Source organism: Primulina huaijiensis, chromosome 3, assembly GCF_012295235.1.
Source record: "Primulina huaijiensis isolate GDHJ02 chromosome 3, ASM1229523v2, whole genome shotgun sequence".
Classification (NCBI taxonomy): domain Eukaryota; kingdom Viridiplantae; phylum Streptophyta; class Magnoliopsida; order Lamiales; family Gesneriaceae; genus Primulina; species Primulina huaijiensis.
In genome coordinates, this window is record NC_133308.1 from 11,663,875 (window position 1) to 11,682,758 (window position 18,884).

At 35.9% G+C, this 18,884-nt stretch overlaps 1 protein-coding gene across 1 annotated transcript; it reads right to left on the minus strand.

The window, feature by feature from the left end:
* Nucleotides 1–6,988: 6,988 nt before the first annotated feature.
* On the minus strand, nucleotides 6,989–14,906 carry LOC140972180 (uncharacterized). The gene is made up of 3 exons (XM_073434644.1): nucleotides 14,841–14,906; nucleotides 12,566–13,732; nucleotides 6,989–7,218 (listed from the first exon to the last, which is right to left on the minus strand). Exon 2 carries the CDS (start codon nucleotides 13,728–13,730, stop codon nucleotides 12,912–12,914), a length of 819 nt encoding a protein of 272 aa, XP_073290745.1. The 5' UTR covers nucleotides 13,731–13,732; nucleotides 14,841–14,906; the 3' UTR covers nucleotides 6,989–7,218; nucleotides 12,566–12,911.
* Nucleotides 14,907–18,884: the final 3,978 nt, after the last annotated feature.

Sequence of the window (18,884 nt, forward strand, 5' to 3'; positions counted from 1 at the left end):
TGCATCAAGAAAATGTTCATGTTTAAAGTTTATGCATCTTCATGAAAACGATATTTTAAGTACAAGTAATTTTCACTGTTGCATGTGGTTTTATATGTATTATTTGTTATAAAGATTATGGTGTGTTGAGTCTTTAGACTCACTAGGTGTGATGGATGCAGGTTATCATGATAATGCTAATGGAGGTCTTGATGGTTGATCCGACTGCACTGGAGGTGCACATGACCCGAGGACCGACGCTAGTTTCCGCATATATGTTATGATTTATGTTAAAAGATTTTATGACTTTTATCATGATTATGAGTGGTTTTTGAGAGGTTATAGTATGGGCTATACTTTTCAAATGTTATTTTTAGATTTAGAAAAAATGTTAGTTGGTTGTTTATTTTAAAATGATGTCAAAAATATTTTATGAAATTTTATGGTTCGGCCGAAGGCTATGTGAGGTTAAAAAAAAAATAAAAAAAAAAATTTCTAGTACGATTTAAGAAAAAGAAAGGCAGACGTTTTACATCTGTTCATGTATTTGCCTTGACTGAGGATGAGGCTCAGGCAACTCCAGGTACTATCATTACCGGTAACTGTACTTTATGTGGTTTCATAGCACGAGTGTTATTTGATACCGGAGCTTCTCATTCCTTTGTTTCCCATGCATTCGTTGTTTCGCATGATCTTTGCACCACTAGTATGAATTCCAATCTATATGTTGCTACTCCGATGGGCAAAATGATTATCACTGATAATGTGGTGTTCAATGCGGTTTTGTTTCACGATGAAAATGTTCTGTATCTGAATCTCACAGTCCTACCTATGCATGACTTTGATTGTATCGTTGGTATGGATGTTTTGACTGCAAATCGTGTCACTGTTGACTGTTATCGAGGAATAGTTCGTTTCAGGCCTAGCTTTGCTCCTAAATGGAATTTCTATGGCAGTGGTTCTCAAGCCAAGATTCCTCTAGTTTCTGCAATTGAAATGAATCGATTGTTAGATTCTGGTCATGAAGGTTTTCTGGTTTATGCTGTTGATCTATCGCAAGATGAGCCACATATTTCTAATATTCATGTAGTCCGTGAGTTTCCTAATGTGTTTCCAGAAGAGATTCCGGGTTTTCCACCAGAACGAGAAGTTGAGTTCAGTATCGAATTAATGTCAGGAACTGAACCCATATCTTGAGCACCATATCATTTAGCTCCTGTTGAGCTAAAAGAACTGAAATAACAATTACAAGATTTGTTGAGTAAAGGTTATATTTGTCCGAGTTCTTCACCGTGGGGTGCACCGATTCTATTTATCAAGAAAAAAGATGGTACGATGCGGATGTGTATTGATTATCGGCAACTTAATAAGTTTACTGTCAAGAATAAATATCCCCGCCCTAGGATTGATGACTTATTTGATCAGTTGCAAGGTACTTCAGTGTTTTCTAAGATTGATCTCCGTTCTGGGTATCATCAAGTGCGAGTCAGACAAGAAGATGTGCCGAAAACAGTTTTTCGCACGAGATACGGACACTTTGAATTTTTGGTTATGCCTTTTGGTTTGACCAATGCTCCTGCTGTGTTTATGGACTTGATGAATCGAGTATTTCGTAAATATCTCGATCGTTTTGTGATTGTATTCATCGATGATATTTTATTACAAGTCCGAAGAAGAGCATGCCAAACACTTGAGGATAGTTCTTCGAATTCTTCAAAAGAAGCAGTTGTACGCCAAGCTATCCAAGTGTGAGTTTCGGTTAGATAGAGTTGTGTTTCTGGGCCATGTCATATCTCAACATGGTATTTCTGTCGATCCAAATAAAGTGGAGGCAGTTCTGAACTGGGCACGACTGACCAATGTGCCAGATATTCATAGTTTCATGGGTTTAGCTAGTTATTACAGGAGATTTATCGAAAATTTTTCAAAGATTGCTAGACCTATCACTCAACTGACTCAGAAAAATCAGAGATTCATTTGGTCTGATGAATGTGAGTCAAGTTTTGTCGAGTTAAAGAAGAGATTGACTTCTGCACCAGTTCTTACCATTCCAAGTGGTTCTGGAGGATTCGTTGTTTGTACCGACGCATCAAATCGAGGACTAGGTTGTGTACTGATGCAGCATGGCAGAGTGTTGGCCTATGGTTCTCGTCAGTTGAAACCACATGAGTCTAAGTATCCTGTTCATGACTCTGAATTGGCTGCTATTGTTTTTGCTCTCAAGATTTGGAGGCATTATTTGTTTGGGTAGCAATTTGTAATCTATTATGATCACAAAAGTTTGAAGTATCTGTTCTCTCAGTCAGATCTGAATATGAGACATAGACGTTGGATGGATCTTTTGAAAGATTATGATTGTGAGTTCCAGTATCATCCGGGAAAAGTGAATGTCATTGCCGATGCTTTGAGTCGTAAGATGGTTGATGTTAATTTATTCTCGATTCATGTTTCTAAGTTACAAGAGGATATTTGCACTTCTGGGTTGGATTTTCAAATCCAAGGTAATGCTGTTTGTGTATCTCAGATTTCTGTTGAGCCAGAGTTGATTCAAATTGTAAAGTCAGCTCAGAAAACTGATGATCGAATTCTGAAATCTTATGAGTTAGTATCTCAAGGACACAAATCTGGTTTCTCAATTCACTCAGATGATTCTTTGTCCCAGATATTCCTAAATTGCGTACAACCATCCTTAAAGAAGCTCATTGTACTCGATATAGTATCCACCCAGGAGACAGGAAAATGTATCATATTCTACGGCCTCAGTTTTGGTGGAAGAATATGAAAAAGGATGTGGCTGAGTTTGTGTCTCGTTGTATAATCTGCCAGCAAGTCAAAGCGGAACGAATGAGACCGGGAGGATTACTGCATAGTCTTGAGGTTCCTCGGTGGAACTGGGAGCACGTAGCTATGGATTTTGTTACGCATTTGCCATGTACTTCTCGTCATTTTGATGCCATTTGGGTGATTGTCGACAGATTATCTAAATCAGCACACTTTATTCCGTATCAGAGGACGTATTCATACAAGAAGATGGCTCGTCTGTATATTGAAAATGCTGTGAGATTTCATGGAATTCCAGTTGCAATAGTCTCAGATCGTTACCCTAGATTCACATCAAAGTTTTGGACTAGTTTCCAAAAAGAAATGGGTACAGGACTTGCGATGAGTACTGCGTATCATCCTCAGACAGATGGTCAGACAGAACACACGATCCACACACTCGAGGATCTGCTTCGAGCTGTAGTCATGGATTTTAAAGACAGTTGGCAGGAAGCTTTACCACTGGTAGAATTTTCATATAACAACAGCTTCCTGGTGACTATTGGTATGGCTCCTTTTGAAGCTTTGTACGGCAGACGGTGTCGATCACCTCTTTGTTGGGATGAATTTGGTGAGAAGCAGTTTACTGGACCTGATATTGTTCAGGAAATGCATGATAAAGTCTAGTTGATTCGTCAGAGAATGAAAGCTGCCCAAGATCGGCAAGCTAGTTATGCTAACAGACGTCGTCGACCTCTAGAATTTCAAGTTGGAGATTTTGTGTTTCTAAAAATCTCTCCGTTTAGAAATGTTATTCGTTTTGGTATGAGAGGTAAGTTGTCACCTTGTTTCGTTGGCCCCTACGAGATTGTTGAGCTTATTGGGACTTGCGCTTATCGTTTGGATTTGCCCCAATCATTGTCTGGCATCCACGATGTTTTCCATGTTTCTATGTTGCGTAAGTATGAGCACGATCCATCTCATCTGATTCAGCCTAATGAGGTTGAACTTGATCATTCTCTATCGTATACTGAGTATCCTGTTTGTATCTTGGATCGTAAAGATAAAGTCTTACGCAATAAAGTTATACCACTTGTACGTGTTCAGTAGTCGAGGCATGGTGTAGAAGAATCAACGTGGGAAATAGAAGAGAAGATGAGAGCATCTTATCCATATCTGTTTGATTCTTAATATTGTATTGTTGGTTTCGTATCGTGTGTAAGATGTATGTGTATAAACTGAAATTTCGAGGACGAAATTTGTTTTAAAGGGTGGAGAAGTGTAAGGCCCTGTAATTAATTATCCGGTAATTTGGTATAATTAGAATAATTATTGAATTGCAAATTAAAATAATTATTTATGCCAAATAAATTCAAGAAGTGTGTTAAAAATATGTATTTTAGAATATCGAAAAATTTAACGATATAAAATACATATAGAGTTTAAATAACACACGAGTTCTTATAATAAGTAAAATCCGGATAAATGGACTCAATTTATTAAATGTTGTGGTCAATTATTACACATATACACCACTTTATTAAATTAAAGAAAAGGGGAAAGAAGCAAACCCATTCCCGTAGCCTTTGTTTTCTTTTTTCTTCACAATCCCGTCACCCTCATCACCTTCGAATTGGAGAGGCCATAACTTTACCGTCCGGCGTCGAAATCTCAAACAGTTTGAGGGGTTTTCTTCCTTATTTCAGTAGCTTCGTTTTGAACCATGAATCGTCACTTTTGATGCTCGTTTCAGCCCAAATCGAGGCCTGTTCGTGGCTGCTACTGTTGGCTCGGTTTAGGTGAGATTTAAGTTTAGTTTCTTGGAGTTTTGTTGTGTGTTGGAGTGGGTTTTAAGCCTTGTGATTTCTCTGTAACTCCAGCTCGTTTTCTGAATTTTTCCAGCTTGTTTTTTGATTTTTTTTTAGCTCATGAACAGTAACTCCGACAAGTTTCCGGTTGGTTATCACCTCGAGACCGCTAGCGAATAGACTAAGCTTCGACCTTGTGAGTTCGTAGTTCTAAATTTCAGCTTCTAATCGTGATAGTAGGCTGCCGAAATTTGGATTTTTACCCGTTTCGATTTAAATTGTTTTCGTCGTTCGAATAGCGTTTTATTGACATATTTATTGGATAATTGTTGTAGGTTCGGTCATTGGAAATCTTCGAGGTATAATTCGGCGAGCCTATTAATTATGTCGAATCGTTTTGTATTATATTGAAAGATATTATAGTATGGTTGTTATCGTTAGAATTAGTCTAAGGATTATCGAGTTGATATGGTTGGAATGTAAATAATGATGAGTTGTGGAATTATTCGGCTTATTTTGTTATTCTAGGCTGAGGGAGTTTAGTTGATCATTCTTGAAGATCGTTTTCATGATATAGGTATGTTACAGCCCGGTAACATACGACGGTAAAACATAAATTATGTTTAATTGTCATTCTCTGTTACATGGATCGTTTTTATGACTTGTTGACTGTTGTAAATTTTTAAATGCGTTCGTTGTGGTCTATGTTTATTATTATGACATATTATTGGCATTTATCATAGGGAATAAAGTTATGAAATTCATGTTGAGCCCTATCATTCTTGTTAGCCATTGTTGATATCCGTTGTTATCTGGCACTGTTGTTTATCTCGGGATCATTGTGTGGCTGATAGGCCTATACACATGAGACCGTAGATGTGATTGAAAAATCTCGTGGTTAGTGCAGCCTTTTGAGGTGAGCGCTGAGATTGTGTCATCTGGTTCGTTCTGTTGTGCCATCCTGTCATATCGTATCAGCTGTATGGAGGCCGAGTCAGGGGTGTTATTCAGCACAGCTTGGCATACCTCGCATACTTGGTAGGGCGGTTTAGTTGCATGACGATGTAGCTCCCTTGTGTTGTTGCTCGAGCATTATTCCAGTTGTTATCGTACCGTTTGTTGGCTCCTGTTATCCCGATTATTCGTTGAGCCTTTCATGCATTGCATATTACATTTTATTATATGATTATTGTTGTTATTGTTGAACTGTTTCATACCAGAATCCTAACCTCAGTTGTTTATTGGGGGGGGGCTACTGTGGTTGCTATTGGGCACCATGGTAGATCTCTCGAGTCGTTTTGCAGCATTAGGCCTGGGTTCTGCCAGTGGAGCTCGGGATTGAGGTTGGTTTGCTTGGTTCTGTCAGTGGAGTTTCCCAGTTAGTCTATATGTATGTCTTGAGTTTGTTTCAGTCTTGTATTGTAGTTTATTTGCTAGGGAGATGCCCCGTGTATCTGTAGTGATATTTGGTTGTTTTTGTAATGTTCTGAGTCTACCCTATTATTCTTATAATCTGGTGAGTATTTGATGAGTTTTAATTTCTGTTTAGTCCTGGCCAGTGCGGCTATAGGTTGTTAACTTCGGTTTTTGTTTTTATGATTCTAGTTGGAGTATATTTTGATATAAACTGCTGCTTGAGTTTTTCGGGATGTCCTGCTTACGGGAGGGTCATGCCGAAATTTTGCTAGGCCCTGAGGTCCGTTTTAAAGTACTTTTAAACCATTTCATATGCAGTTTTAAATCAAACCATTATTTTTTTTATCATTAATTGTCGTTAGAGTAAATGGGCCTCACAATTAATAATATTTTGCCACATAAGTTTTTCAAAAAATTCTGAAGAGGATTTTAAATAAGGTTGGGTCAAAGAAAGCTGAGGATTTATAGATTGTTTTTGTGAAGATGTTGTAGGGGAATCATCTGAATTTGACAATACCTGGAAAGTATTTGAAACTTGGATTTTTGGGGATTTTACTTTGGAATATTCTTTTTCTAGAGCTTCTTTGTCCTTTGATGCTTCAAGAAGAGCTTCAAGAATTTAAAGTCTGGTTTCAATATCACAGTTTTCTTTCTTTGGAATTTGGAGTTTGGATTGGGCAGTGTTGAGCTCTTCTTCTTTTGTAACAATTTCATACCAATTTTTTGGTTTTACTGGATCAACAGAGGTTTGGATAGGCTTTTTTTCTTTATCTTTTTTCGGCGGCATTGACTCTGTCTTGAAGAAATTCTCGGGTAAGGAAGTCTGGTAGAGAATTTGTATCTCCTTTGATAAATCCAATATTAAAATCAAAAGTACTTAATATAGCCTGCCATCATGAAAAAATTTGTTTTGATGCAAGATTTTGAACATCGTTTTGTAAAATTTCTTTCGCACTTTTTCAATCTATTCTTAGTGTGGGGCCCCGGGTCCGACATCTAATGTTAATAATTATAAATGTAACAAACCAAACGATTTAGTAAAATACATAATCTGTGGTTCACAAACCAATATAAACATCGTCAAAATAATTTAAAGGTCTCAAATATTTGAAATATAATTTTTAACATGTCAAATAAAACTAGTGAACCAAAGAAATTCAAACGTCATCAAGTAGCTCCTAAGACCCGAGAATCCCACTCTAACTCGTATCTCCTCGCCTGGAGCTGGACTCTGGCATCCCAAGCCTCGCCTCACCTACCGTCAAGCACATGAAAACAAGAGGTAGCCGACGTGCCGGTGAGTATAAACCCATTATGATACAATCAATAACATATGAGATTTAAAATGACAAATAATTCATATAATTTCATAAAGATGCAATATAATGCAATACATGATAAGAAGCTGTGGGCTATCAATAAATCTCAAGATCAAGTGAATCATCTGGTCATAGGGTACTCAAGGGAAGAGAATCCCCCAGCAACATCCACCGACTCATCCGCTCGAGGTGGGTTGCTGTGTTCTACAATCCCAGGACTATGGTGCGCCTATAGAGAGTGTTCAGGTCATAGCAGCGACCTCCGCATACACTATGCCAACTCAACTATGGCCCCATACGTCCAACAATCAATAAATCAAGGCGACCTCCGCCATATCAAATCTGAATCGAAAGTGGCTCAATATGCAATGTAATGATGCAATTCAATATCATAATCTCGATATCATAATACTCATCTCAAGACAACAATCATCATCAAGTCACAAATAATTCATCGAGCCATAGAATTTTCAAATTAAAATAAAAATGATACTTTTACCTCGTATGTTACCGACCGTAACATACCTTTCAAATATTACCAAAAGAAGATCGAAATGTGTAGGTGAGAAGTCTTGAACCTCTGAATTCTACTATAACTCAAGAACTTTGATCATCTATCAAAACAGAGTAATTTCTGTTCAAAATTCATAATTAATCCAATACTGCTTCAAATCAAGATCCATAAATTTCTTAACCGTAATATGGCATAAAAATATTTATTGAATCATTTTATCAAACACATGACATGCATGCTAAAGAGTTAGCTCCTTTACTTTGCCCTTGTCTTCAATTCCATTTCTTTTCAAAATATCAATACATACAATAATAATACCATCAATCATTATATTAACAAATTTACCTCAACACTTAAACCAAACAACACATTGTTTTCTCTTCAATTACTAACTCAAGGAAATAAGCTTTCTTACCTTGCTTCTAAACTCTTGAGGAGAAGAACTTCAAATCTCCAAGCAAAGATTAAGGCTTCAATCAAAGATTAATGTCTTGGAAGAAATTGGATTGAAGGAGAAATGAAGAACCCTAGCTTCCAAACCGATAGAGAGAAGAGAAGGAGAAGGAAAATGAGTAAAAAGATGATCCCATTCGATTTTATGCCTTCCCAAACACCAAAACACGTTTTCTTAACTTGCTGGGCGCTCGGGCGGACATCTTTTTCCGCTAGGGCGCGGAACTCTCGGCCATAAATCCAAAATTTTCGAACAAGGCCCGCCCGGGCGGACATCTTTTTCCGCTCGGGCGCGCTCTGCGCACAGCTACGTCAAAGATTGCTTCCGAAACGCCTCTTTCTCTCAGAATTAGTAAAAGTGGTAAACAGGAAAGTTGTAGCCCTATGTCTTGGCTTGCATCTACAATTAGCCTCATGTCATTTGGAGGTCTGAGTAAAAAGGTATGTTCAATCTCCCAACATGTATCATTGTAGGAACGACGATATGCACGACACACTTCGGGGCGCTTTTGGCTCGTCTTCCCTAATGATTTGAACAAAACTCAAAACATGAAAGTTATAGCCTTATGTCTTATCTTTCTAATGAAAGTGGCCTCACATCAATTGGATCAATATACAAAACATTATGCTAAAAACCACAACTACTGCCACATTTTTCATACCGTTTCTGCACTTTCATTATCTATTTAGCTCAAATTCCACCTTTGATTCTACCCATCTATTATCTATTCCATTCTATAACATTCATATCATAACGTAAAGCCAGAAACCATCACAACTACTGCCACAATTTTATTTTATTTTATTTTTTTTTCCAAAATTCGGGCATTACAATTCCTCCTCTCTAAAAATAGATTTCATCCTCGAAATCAATCATCTCTTACAAGTCTAACATGTAATGATCAATATTGAAATTAAAACCGAGAATTGAAGCGTACTTCATTTGAATAACTCTGGATATTTTTGTCTCATTTTGTCTTCTAATTCCCAAGTTGCCTACTCGACACCATGTCTGTTCCACTGCACTTTAATCAACGGTATCAATTTATTTCTGAGTTGCTTATCTTTTCTGTATAGAATCTTAATCGGTCTCTCAATATAGCTCAAAGTCTGCTCTAACTCAACCTCGTCGATTGGCAGTACATGAGAAGGATCTGGATGATATTTCCTCAACATAGACACATGAAAAACATCATGAACACCTGATAATACAGGAGGAAGAGCTAATCTATAAGCCAAATCACCAACACGTTCTAAAATCTCATACGGACCTATGAACCTCGGTGATAATTTACCCTTCTTTCTAAATCTAACTGTACCATGGAAAGGAGAAACTTTCAGAAAAACTCTGTCAGCTTTCTCAAAAATCAATGGTAGTCTCCTGATGTTCGCATACTTAGCCTGTCTATCTTGAGCAGCTCTCATACGACTCTGAATCAATTTCACCTTCTCTGTCATATCTCTTATCATATCATTTCCTACAATTGGTGCTTCAGATAAATCGTCCCAACACAGAGGAGATCGACAATTCCTGCCATATAATGCTTCAAATGGTGACATTCCAATGCTCACTTGATAACTGTTGTTATAAGAAAAATCGACAAGTGGTAACGAATCCTGCCAACCAATACCGAAATCCATCACTACAGCTCTTAGCATATCCTCTAATGTCTGAATAGTACATTCTGACTGTCCGTCTGTCTGAGGATGATATGCTGTACTCAAATGCAAACGAGTACCAATGGCCTCTTGTAAAATCTGCCAAAAATGAGAAGAAAATATGGGTTCACGATCTGATACAATGGATTGAGGCACACAATGCAATCTCAAAACTTCTCTGATGTACAATCTGGCCATCTGATCATGCCTATATGTCATCTGATAAGGAATGAAACACGAAGACTTGGTTAATCTATCAACGATAACCCAAATTGCATCGCAACCCCTCGACGACCTCGGCAATTTCGTGACAAAGTCCATGGTGATATAGTTCCACTTCCATTCTGGAACCTTAAGGCTATGAAGAAGACCTCCTGATCGCTTTCTTTCTGCTTTCACTTGTTGACAATTCAAACATCGAGATACAAATTCTGTTATGTCAGATTTCATTCTTTTCCACCAAAATTGTTTCTTCAAATCATTGTACATCTTTTTACTTCAAGGGTGTACACTGAATTTACTGCAATGAGCATCACACAAAATTTGCATCCTCAACTCTGAAATATTAGGAACTACAATACGATCATTCACAAAAAAAATACCCTCATTATTGACCTGAAATTTTGATTGATGTCCTAATTTGACGAGTTCAACTGATTTCTGAATGCTTTGATCCAACCTTTGGGCCTCCTTAATTTTTACAAACAACTCGGGCTCTGCCTGAATCATAAATACTCTTATAGATTGAGTATCTACCACAAAATCCAAACCAGAAAGACAACATTCTTCTACTAGATCAGATACACTGCTAGTTATCAAAGACATATTACATACTTTTCTGCTCAAAGCATCGGCTGCTGCATTAGACTTTCCTGGATAATATTTTATTTCACAATCATAGTCTTTCAACAAGTATAACCAACGTCTTTGTCTCATGTTCAGCTCCGCTTGTGAAAAGAGGTATTTCAAACTCTTATGATCAGTGAATATCTCAAATTTCTCCCCACACAAGTAGTGACGCCAAATCTTTAAGGTAAAAACCACTGCTGCTAGTTCTAAGTCATGCACTGGGTATCTAGACTCATGTGGCTTCATCTGTCGTGAAGCATAGGCAACTACATGGCCATGCTGCATTAATACACAACCCAGTCCTTGATGTGAAGCATCAGTGTGCACTGTAAATCCTCCTACACCTGATGGAATAGTCAGAACTGGAGCACTAGTCAATCTCTGCTTAAGTTCAACAAAACTATCCTCACATGCTTGTGACCAAATAAATGGTGCAATCTTTTGTGTCAGCTGGGTAATTGGCCTCGAAATCTGTGGGAATCCTTTAATAAATCTGCAATAATATCCTGCCAAACCCATAAAACTACGCACCTCAGGAACTGATGTCGGACTAGACCAATTAATGACTGCCCCAACTTTACTCGGATCAACTGATATACCAGCACTTGAAATCACATGTCCAAGGAAATCCTCTCTATCCAACCAAAACTCGCATTTGGATAATTTAGCATAAAACTCTTCAGTTCTCAAAATCTGCAAAACAGCTCTCAAATGCTCGGCATGCTCAAATTCAGATTTTAAATAGATAAAAATATCATCAATGAAAATCACAACAAATTTATCTATATACCGTTGAAACACACGGTTCATCAAATCCATAAATACCGCAGGTGCATTGGTCAACCCAAAAGGCATTACCAAAAATTCAAAATGCCCATACCTCGTACGAAAAGCAGTCTTAGGCACATTTGCCTCTCTAACTCTTAACTGATGATATCCGGATCTTAAATCAATCTTAGAATATACTGAAGAACCATGCAACTGGTTAAAAAGATCATCAATCCTTGGCAAAGGATACTTATTCTTTACTGTGGCTTTATTTAACTGTCTATAATCGACACAAAGCCTCATAGATCCGTCTTTCTTCTTCACAAATAAAACCGGAGCATCCCAAGGTGAAACACTAGGTCTTATATATCCTTTAGCCAATAGATCCTCAAGTTGTTCCTTTAGTTCCTTTAGTTCAATTGGCGCCATCCTATAAGGAGCTCTAGAAATAGGTTGTGTACCTGGCATCAACTCAATGTTGAAATCAATCTCTCGGACTGGAGGAATTCCTGGAATCTCATCTAGAAATACATCTGAAAATTCACTAACAATTGTAATATCTGCCAATTTAGGTACTGACCTTGAAATATCAATTGCATAAACCAAGAAACATTCTGCTCCTTTCTGCAACAAAAGAGTCATGGACAAAACAGATATCAAAGGAATCTTAGCTCGAGAACCATTACCATAGAACGTCCAATGATCTGTCATATCAGGACTAAACTTAACAATCTTCTGAAAACAATCTATAGAAGCCCTGTATCTTGTCAGCATGTCAATGCCAACTATGCAGTCAAAATCAGACATCTTCAACACAATACAATCAAGTTCAATGACAATATCCTCATAACGAAATTCACAACCATTTATCATTTCAGCTGACTTCATCACTTTGCCCAGTGGAGTAGAAATAGATAATGTAGATGATAATGGCATAGAATGCAATGAATGCAACGAGACAAAGTGCTCAACTATGAAAGTATGTGATGCACTGGTATCCATTAAAACATAAGCAAGATAACCTGAGAGAAGACAATTACCTGCAATGACATTATCTGGAGCATTATGTGCCTCATCCTCAGTGAGTGCAAAAACTCGAGCCTGCTGTCTTGGTGGCTGTCCTACCCTGTGGCTACCAATCTGTTTGTTCTGATCTGTCCGGTTCGATTGTTGATAAGAATGAACTGTAGGGGTCTGACGATTCTGGTGAGGTGTCTGTCTCGATGATCCCCCACTCTGAGATATTTCACTGCCACGGTTAGGACACACTCGAGCATAGTGTCCCACCTGGTTACACAAGTGGTAAGCCCCCGAGACTCCTCTACACTGATCGGTATAATGTCTACCACCACACTGACCACAAGTTGGAACTGAATAACCAGTGCTCTAAACTGAACCAGATTGTCTCGATCCACTAGAACTCGAAAAATTACTGCCATGCCACTTAAATTGCTTGCCTCTAGCCTTGAACTGCTCTTTTATGTTTCCACTGTTACCGCCACTATTACCCTGTCTAAACTGCTGTCGGAACTGTGGCTGTTGGGATCGTTGTGAATACTGAAGACCTCTCTGCCTGATGATTCCGGTTTCAGCTCCCTTGGCTCGATCAAGAGCCTCAACAAAAGTGTTAGGCCTTCCGGTATTAACCAAGGTAAAGATATCAGGGTTAAGACCATTTATGAAGTTATCGGCCTTAGCTTCTTCATCGGATGCTACATGAGGAGCAAATCTCAGTAAATTCGAGAACTTAGCAACATAGTCCTCAATATTCAGATTTCCCTGTTTTAAATTTGCAAATTCGGCTCCCCTATCTTTCCTGTAAGAGGTAGGAAAGAAACGTTGATAAAATTCAGATTTAAAGATATCCCAGGTAACAATCGTACCTCGACCCTCTAAAGCTTTCTTTGTCATGATCCACCAACTCTTAGCAACATCTAATAACTGATGAACAACTAATTTGATTCTACGATCATCTGGATACTCAAGAGATTCAAATAACTGATCCATATTCTCCAACCAGTTCTCACACTCTAATGCATTCTCGGTACCTTTCAACATCGGTGGGTGCAAAGACTGAAATCTGGCTAACAGTATCTCCATCGGAGTCGGAGTTATATCCATCTGAGTATGAGTAGCACTACCCTGATCTTGTGCCACTGGTATGTTCTGTCTAGGTCTAAAACGACCTCTACCTCGAGTAGCCATGTCTGATATACAATAGATCAAACATAGATAAAATCACAATATCATAATCATCTCTGGCTCTCGAGACTCAATAAATCTCAAAATCTCGAATAAAACTCAACGATATAATATCTCAACTATAATCAGGTATTTCACATTATGGCACAATGAAAATGCTAGGAAATATATCACATGATCAAGCAATTCGAACTGACTCGATCTACCCTGTTCCCAAATATTTTATGCTCTGATACCATCTAATGTGGGGCCCCGGGTCCGACATCTAATATTAATAATTATAAATGTAACAAACCAAACGATTTAGTAAAATACATAATCTGTGGTTCACAAACCAATATAAACAACGTCAAAATAATTTAAAGGTCTCAAATATTTGAAATATAATTTTTAACATGTCAAATAAAACTAGTGAACCAAAGAAATTCAAACGTCATCAAGTAGCTCCTAAGACCCGAGAATCCCACTCTAACTCGTATCTCCTCGCCTGGAGCTGGACTCTTGCATCCCAAGCCTCGCCTCACCTACCGTCAAGCACATGAAAACAAGAGGTAGCTGACGTGCCGGTGAGTATAAACCCAGTATAATACAATCAATAACATATGAGATTTAAAATGACAAATAATTCATATAATTTTATAAAGATGCAATATAATGCAATGCATGATCAGAAGCTATGGGCTATCAATAAATCTCAAGATCAAGTGAATCATCTGGTCATAGGGTACTCAAGGGAAGAGAATCCCCCAGCAACATCCACCGACTCATCCGCTCGAGGTGGGTTGCTGTGTTCTACAATCCCAGGACTATGGTGCGCCTATAGAGAGTGTTCAGGCCATAGCAGCAACCTCCGCATACACTATGCCAACTCAACTATAGCCCCATACGTCCAACAATCAATAAATCAAGGCGACCTCCGCCATATCAAATCTGAATCGAAAGTGGCTCAATATGCAATGTAATGATGCAATTCAATATCATAATCTCGATATCATAATACTCATCTCAAGACAACAATCATCATCAAGTCACAAATAATTCATCGAGCCATAGAATTTTCAAATTAAAATAAAAATGATACTTTTATCTCGTATGTTACTGACCGTAACATACCTTTCAAATATTACCAAAAGAAGATCGAAATGTGCAGGTGAGAAGTCTTGAACCTCTGAATTCTACTGTAACTCAAGAACTTTGATCATCTATCAAAACAGAGTAATTTCTGTTCAAAATTCATAATTAATCCAATACTGCTTCAAATCAAGATCCGTAAATTTCTTAACCGTAATATGCCATAAAAACATTTATTGAATCATTTTATCAAACACATGACATGCGTGCTAAAGAGATAGCTCCTTTACTTTGCCCTTGTCTTCAATTCCATTTCTTTTCAAAATATCAATACATACAATAATAATACCATCAATCATTATATTAACAACTTTACCTCAACACTTAAACCAAACAACACATTGTTTTCTCTTCAATTACTAACTCAAGGAAATAAGCTTTCTTACCTTGCTTCTAAACTCTTGAGGAGAAGAACTTCAAATCTCCAAGCAAAGATTAAGGCTTCAATCAAAGATTAATATCTTGGAAGAAATTGGATTGAAGGAGAAATGAAGAACCCTAGCTTCCAAACCGATAGAGAGAAGAGAAGGAGAAGGAAAATGAGTAAAAAGATGATCCCATTCGATTTTATGCCTTCCCAAACACCAAACACGTTTTCTTAAATTGCTGGACGCTCGGGCGGACATCTTTTTCCGCTAGGGCACAGAACTCTCGGCCATAAATCAAAAATTTTCGAACAAGGCCCCCCCGGGCGGACATCTTTTTCCGCTCGGGTGCGCTCTGCGCACAGCTACGTCAAAGATTGCTTCCGAAACGCCTCTTCCCTTCAGAATTAGGAAAAGTGATAAACAAGAAAGTTGTAGCCCTATGTCTTGGCTTGCATCTCCAATTAGCCTCATGTCATTTGGAGGTCTGAGTAAAAAGTTATGTTCAATCTCCCAACATGTGTCATTGTAGGAACGATGATACGCATGACACACTTCGGGACGCTTTTGGCTCGTCTTCCCTAATGATTTGAACAAAACTCAAAACATGAAAGTTATAGCCTTATTCTTATCTTTTTAATGAAAGTGGCCTCACATCAATTGGATCAATATACAAAACATTATGCTAAAAACCACAACTACTGCCACATTTTTCATACCGTTTCTGCACATTCATTATCTATTTAGCTCAAATTCCACCTTTGATTCTACCCATCTATTATCTATTCCATTCTATAATATTCATTACCATTCATACCATAACGTAAACTCATAAACCATCACAACTACTGCCACAATTTTATTTTATTTTTTCCAAAATTCGGGCATTACACTTAGTAAAAAAAAATGATTTAATAAGTCACTTTGAAATTTTTGTATGCATAAAACAACGCCCAAAATTTCCTTTTTTTATAGTAGAATAATTCTTTTGGGTGTCGTTCCAATGGGCGGATGTATACTGAACTATACACTCTCTATCTCCTTGTTTTTGTTTTAAAATACCTCCATATCCTAGATCTGAGACATCTGTTTCAACTATTTTCGGTAGGCTAGGATCTGCAATATGTAAACATGGGATTTCTAATACTTGTTTTTTGATTATCTAAACTAACTTTGTATGTTTTTTTGTCCATGAAACTTGGTTTTTCTTAAGCCTATCATGTAAAGGTTTTGCTATTCTATTACTGTTAGGACAGAAATCTAGAACATAATTTAAACTTCTTAAAAATCTTTGTAATTGATTTTTATCAAGTATTTTATCAGGGAATTTATTTGCAAATTGCAAGGATCTTTTAATAGGTGTAATAGTACCTTGTGATATGTAGTGTCCTAAAAATCTGATTTTAGTTTGAAATAGGCACATTTTTTATTTGGATACTACCAAACCATTTTGTTTTGTAATATAAAGGAATGTTTTTAGGTGTTTTATATGATTATCTATGTTGTTCGAAAAGACTAAGACATCATCGATATAAACTATGCAATATTTTGAATAATCATTGAAAATTTCATTCATAATTCTTTGGAATTCAGAACGGGCATTTTTTAACCCAAAATGCATTACATTCCATTCATATTGTCCAAAAGGGACTGTAAAAGCAGTTTTGTACCTGTCCTTTTGAGAAATTTGTATTTTCCAAAATCCGGATTTCATATCAAATTTAGAAAATATAGAAGCATTATGAAGTTTTTGTAATAGATCTTTTTTATTTGGAATAGGGTATCTGATCCATTTTAATGGTTTAAAATTTATTACTAATCTGGGAGTCCCTCTTTCGATTTCAGAATTTTTATTAACATAAAAAGCAGCACAACTCCAAGGAGATCTATATTTGGAAATTAGACCTTTCTTTTCCAAATCTTGTATTTCTTTTTTACAATGTTCTTCTAGATCAAAATTCATTTGTATTGGTCTAGCTTTCGTTGGGATTTGTTTATCATTAAAATCTTGTTCATAAGGGAGATCTACAATATGTTGTTTTCTATTCCAAAAAGCATTTGGAATTTCTGAAAAAATTTCTATTTCTAATAGTTTTTGGAGTTTTGAAATTTTATTTTGAAATTCTTGTGTTTTTAACTGTTTTATTATCCTTTTTTGGGAAATATCTTTTTTGAGATTTTCTAGGTGAAATTTTTTCCTTGGATTAGCACATTAATACTATTTTCGTATATAGAATATGTTTTTATTAAATTGAGATTTCTTGTACGGGGTTTTTCTAAGAATTCAAATTCTAATTTTTTGTAATTAAATTTAAAAGAGATAGAATTATTATTTACTTTATATGGAGTAATTAATCCTATAAAAGGTGTTCCTAGAATTACAGTATGATGTATATCATTAACTAAAATGAATGTAGTTTTAATAAAAAAAAAATCCATTGTTTAATATTGATGCTTCTGTTTTTGAATTAACATTTAATTTAGAATTTTTAGCAGCCGAAAGTTTTTCATTAGTTTTTTCTTGAAAATTTTTAGGTACTATCCCCGATTTTATACAATTTAAATCAGCACAAGTATCAAAAAAAGGCAATTGTATTAATTTTAAAATTTTCTGAAAATACTAGATTTATTTTTAGTATGTATTTTCTAGAGGTTATTTCTCTTAATACAAAAAGAAAGTCTTCTGGAATTTTCTCAAGGTTTTGAATGTTAACAATTTCATTATCTTCCGATTCTTCGGAATTTTAAATATTAATATTATCTAATATTCCTTTGAATATTTCAGAATCTAGTTTTTCTTTTAATTTTTTTAGTTCTAGTTTTATTTCTTTTATATCTTTTTGTAAATTTTGGATTGTTAACTCTTTATTTTTTATTTTCTTTCTTTTTTCTAAAATATTTGTTAAGTCGTAAGTATTTGGTAAAGTAGTATATTTTATTTAAGTTTTTTCTTCTTTATTTTCTTTGAGAGATTTTAAAATTTTATCAAGATATTCTTTTTGAATATTGGGATCATTTATTTTTTTAAAATATCAAGAAGGAAGTGTTGATCTTTTGAAAGCATGTTAATTTGTTTTTCAGATTCGTTACTAGATGTAATTAATTCATTTATTTGTAAAGATTCTTTTTCATCTTTGGATTTAGAAGAAAAATTTTCTAATTCTGACTCAGAAGAATCAATTAAAAGATTAGAAATTTTATTTAATATTTCTTCATTTAATTTTAATTCATTTAAATGTTTATTCAATCCACAATAATTAGCAGTATGTCCTTTTTTATGACAATTATAACATTCAATATCTTTAAAGGATGTTTTAGGATATTGTTTGAAATTTTTAATTTTCTTATAAGGTTTCTTATAAAATTCTTCTTCTGATTTATAATTTTTCTTATTGTATTTAAAATTTTTTCTATATGATTTTTCGTAAGATTCACTACCATTTCCTAGGCATTTAGAAGGAAAAGGTTTATTAGGATTTATATCGAATTGTTGACAGAAAGTTCCTAATTCTTGTTTTGTTCTTTTCATTTCCCATTTTAAATGTTTTTGTAATTTTAGATCTTGACATATTTTTAAACCTTTTTTTTTAGTTAGACTAATTAATTGACCATAAGTAAATTCGTTATAAGGAATTATTTGTTTTCCACATGATTCTCTAAT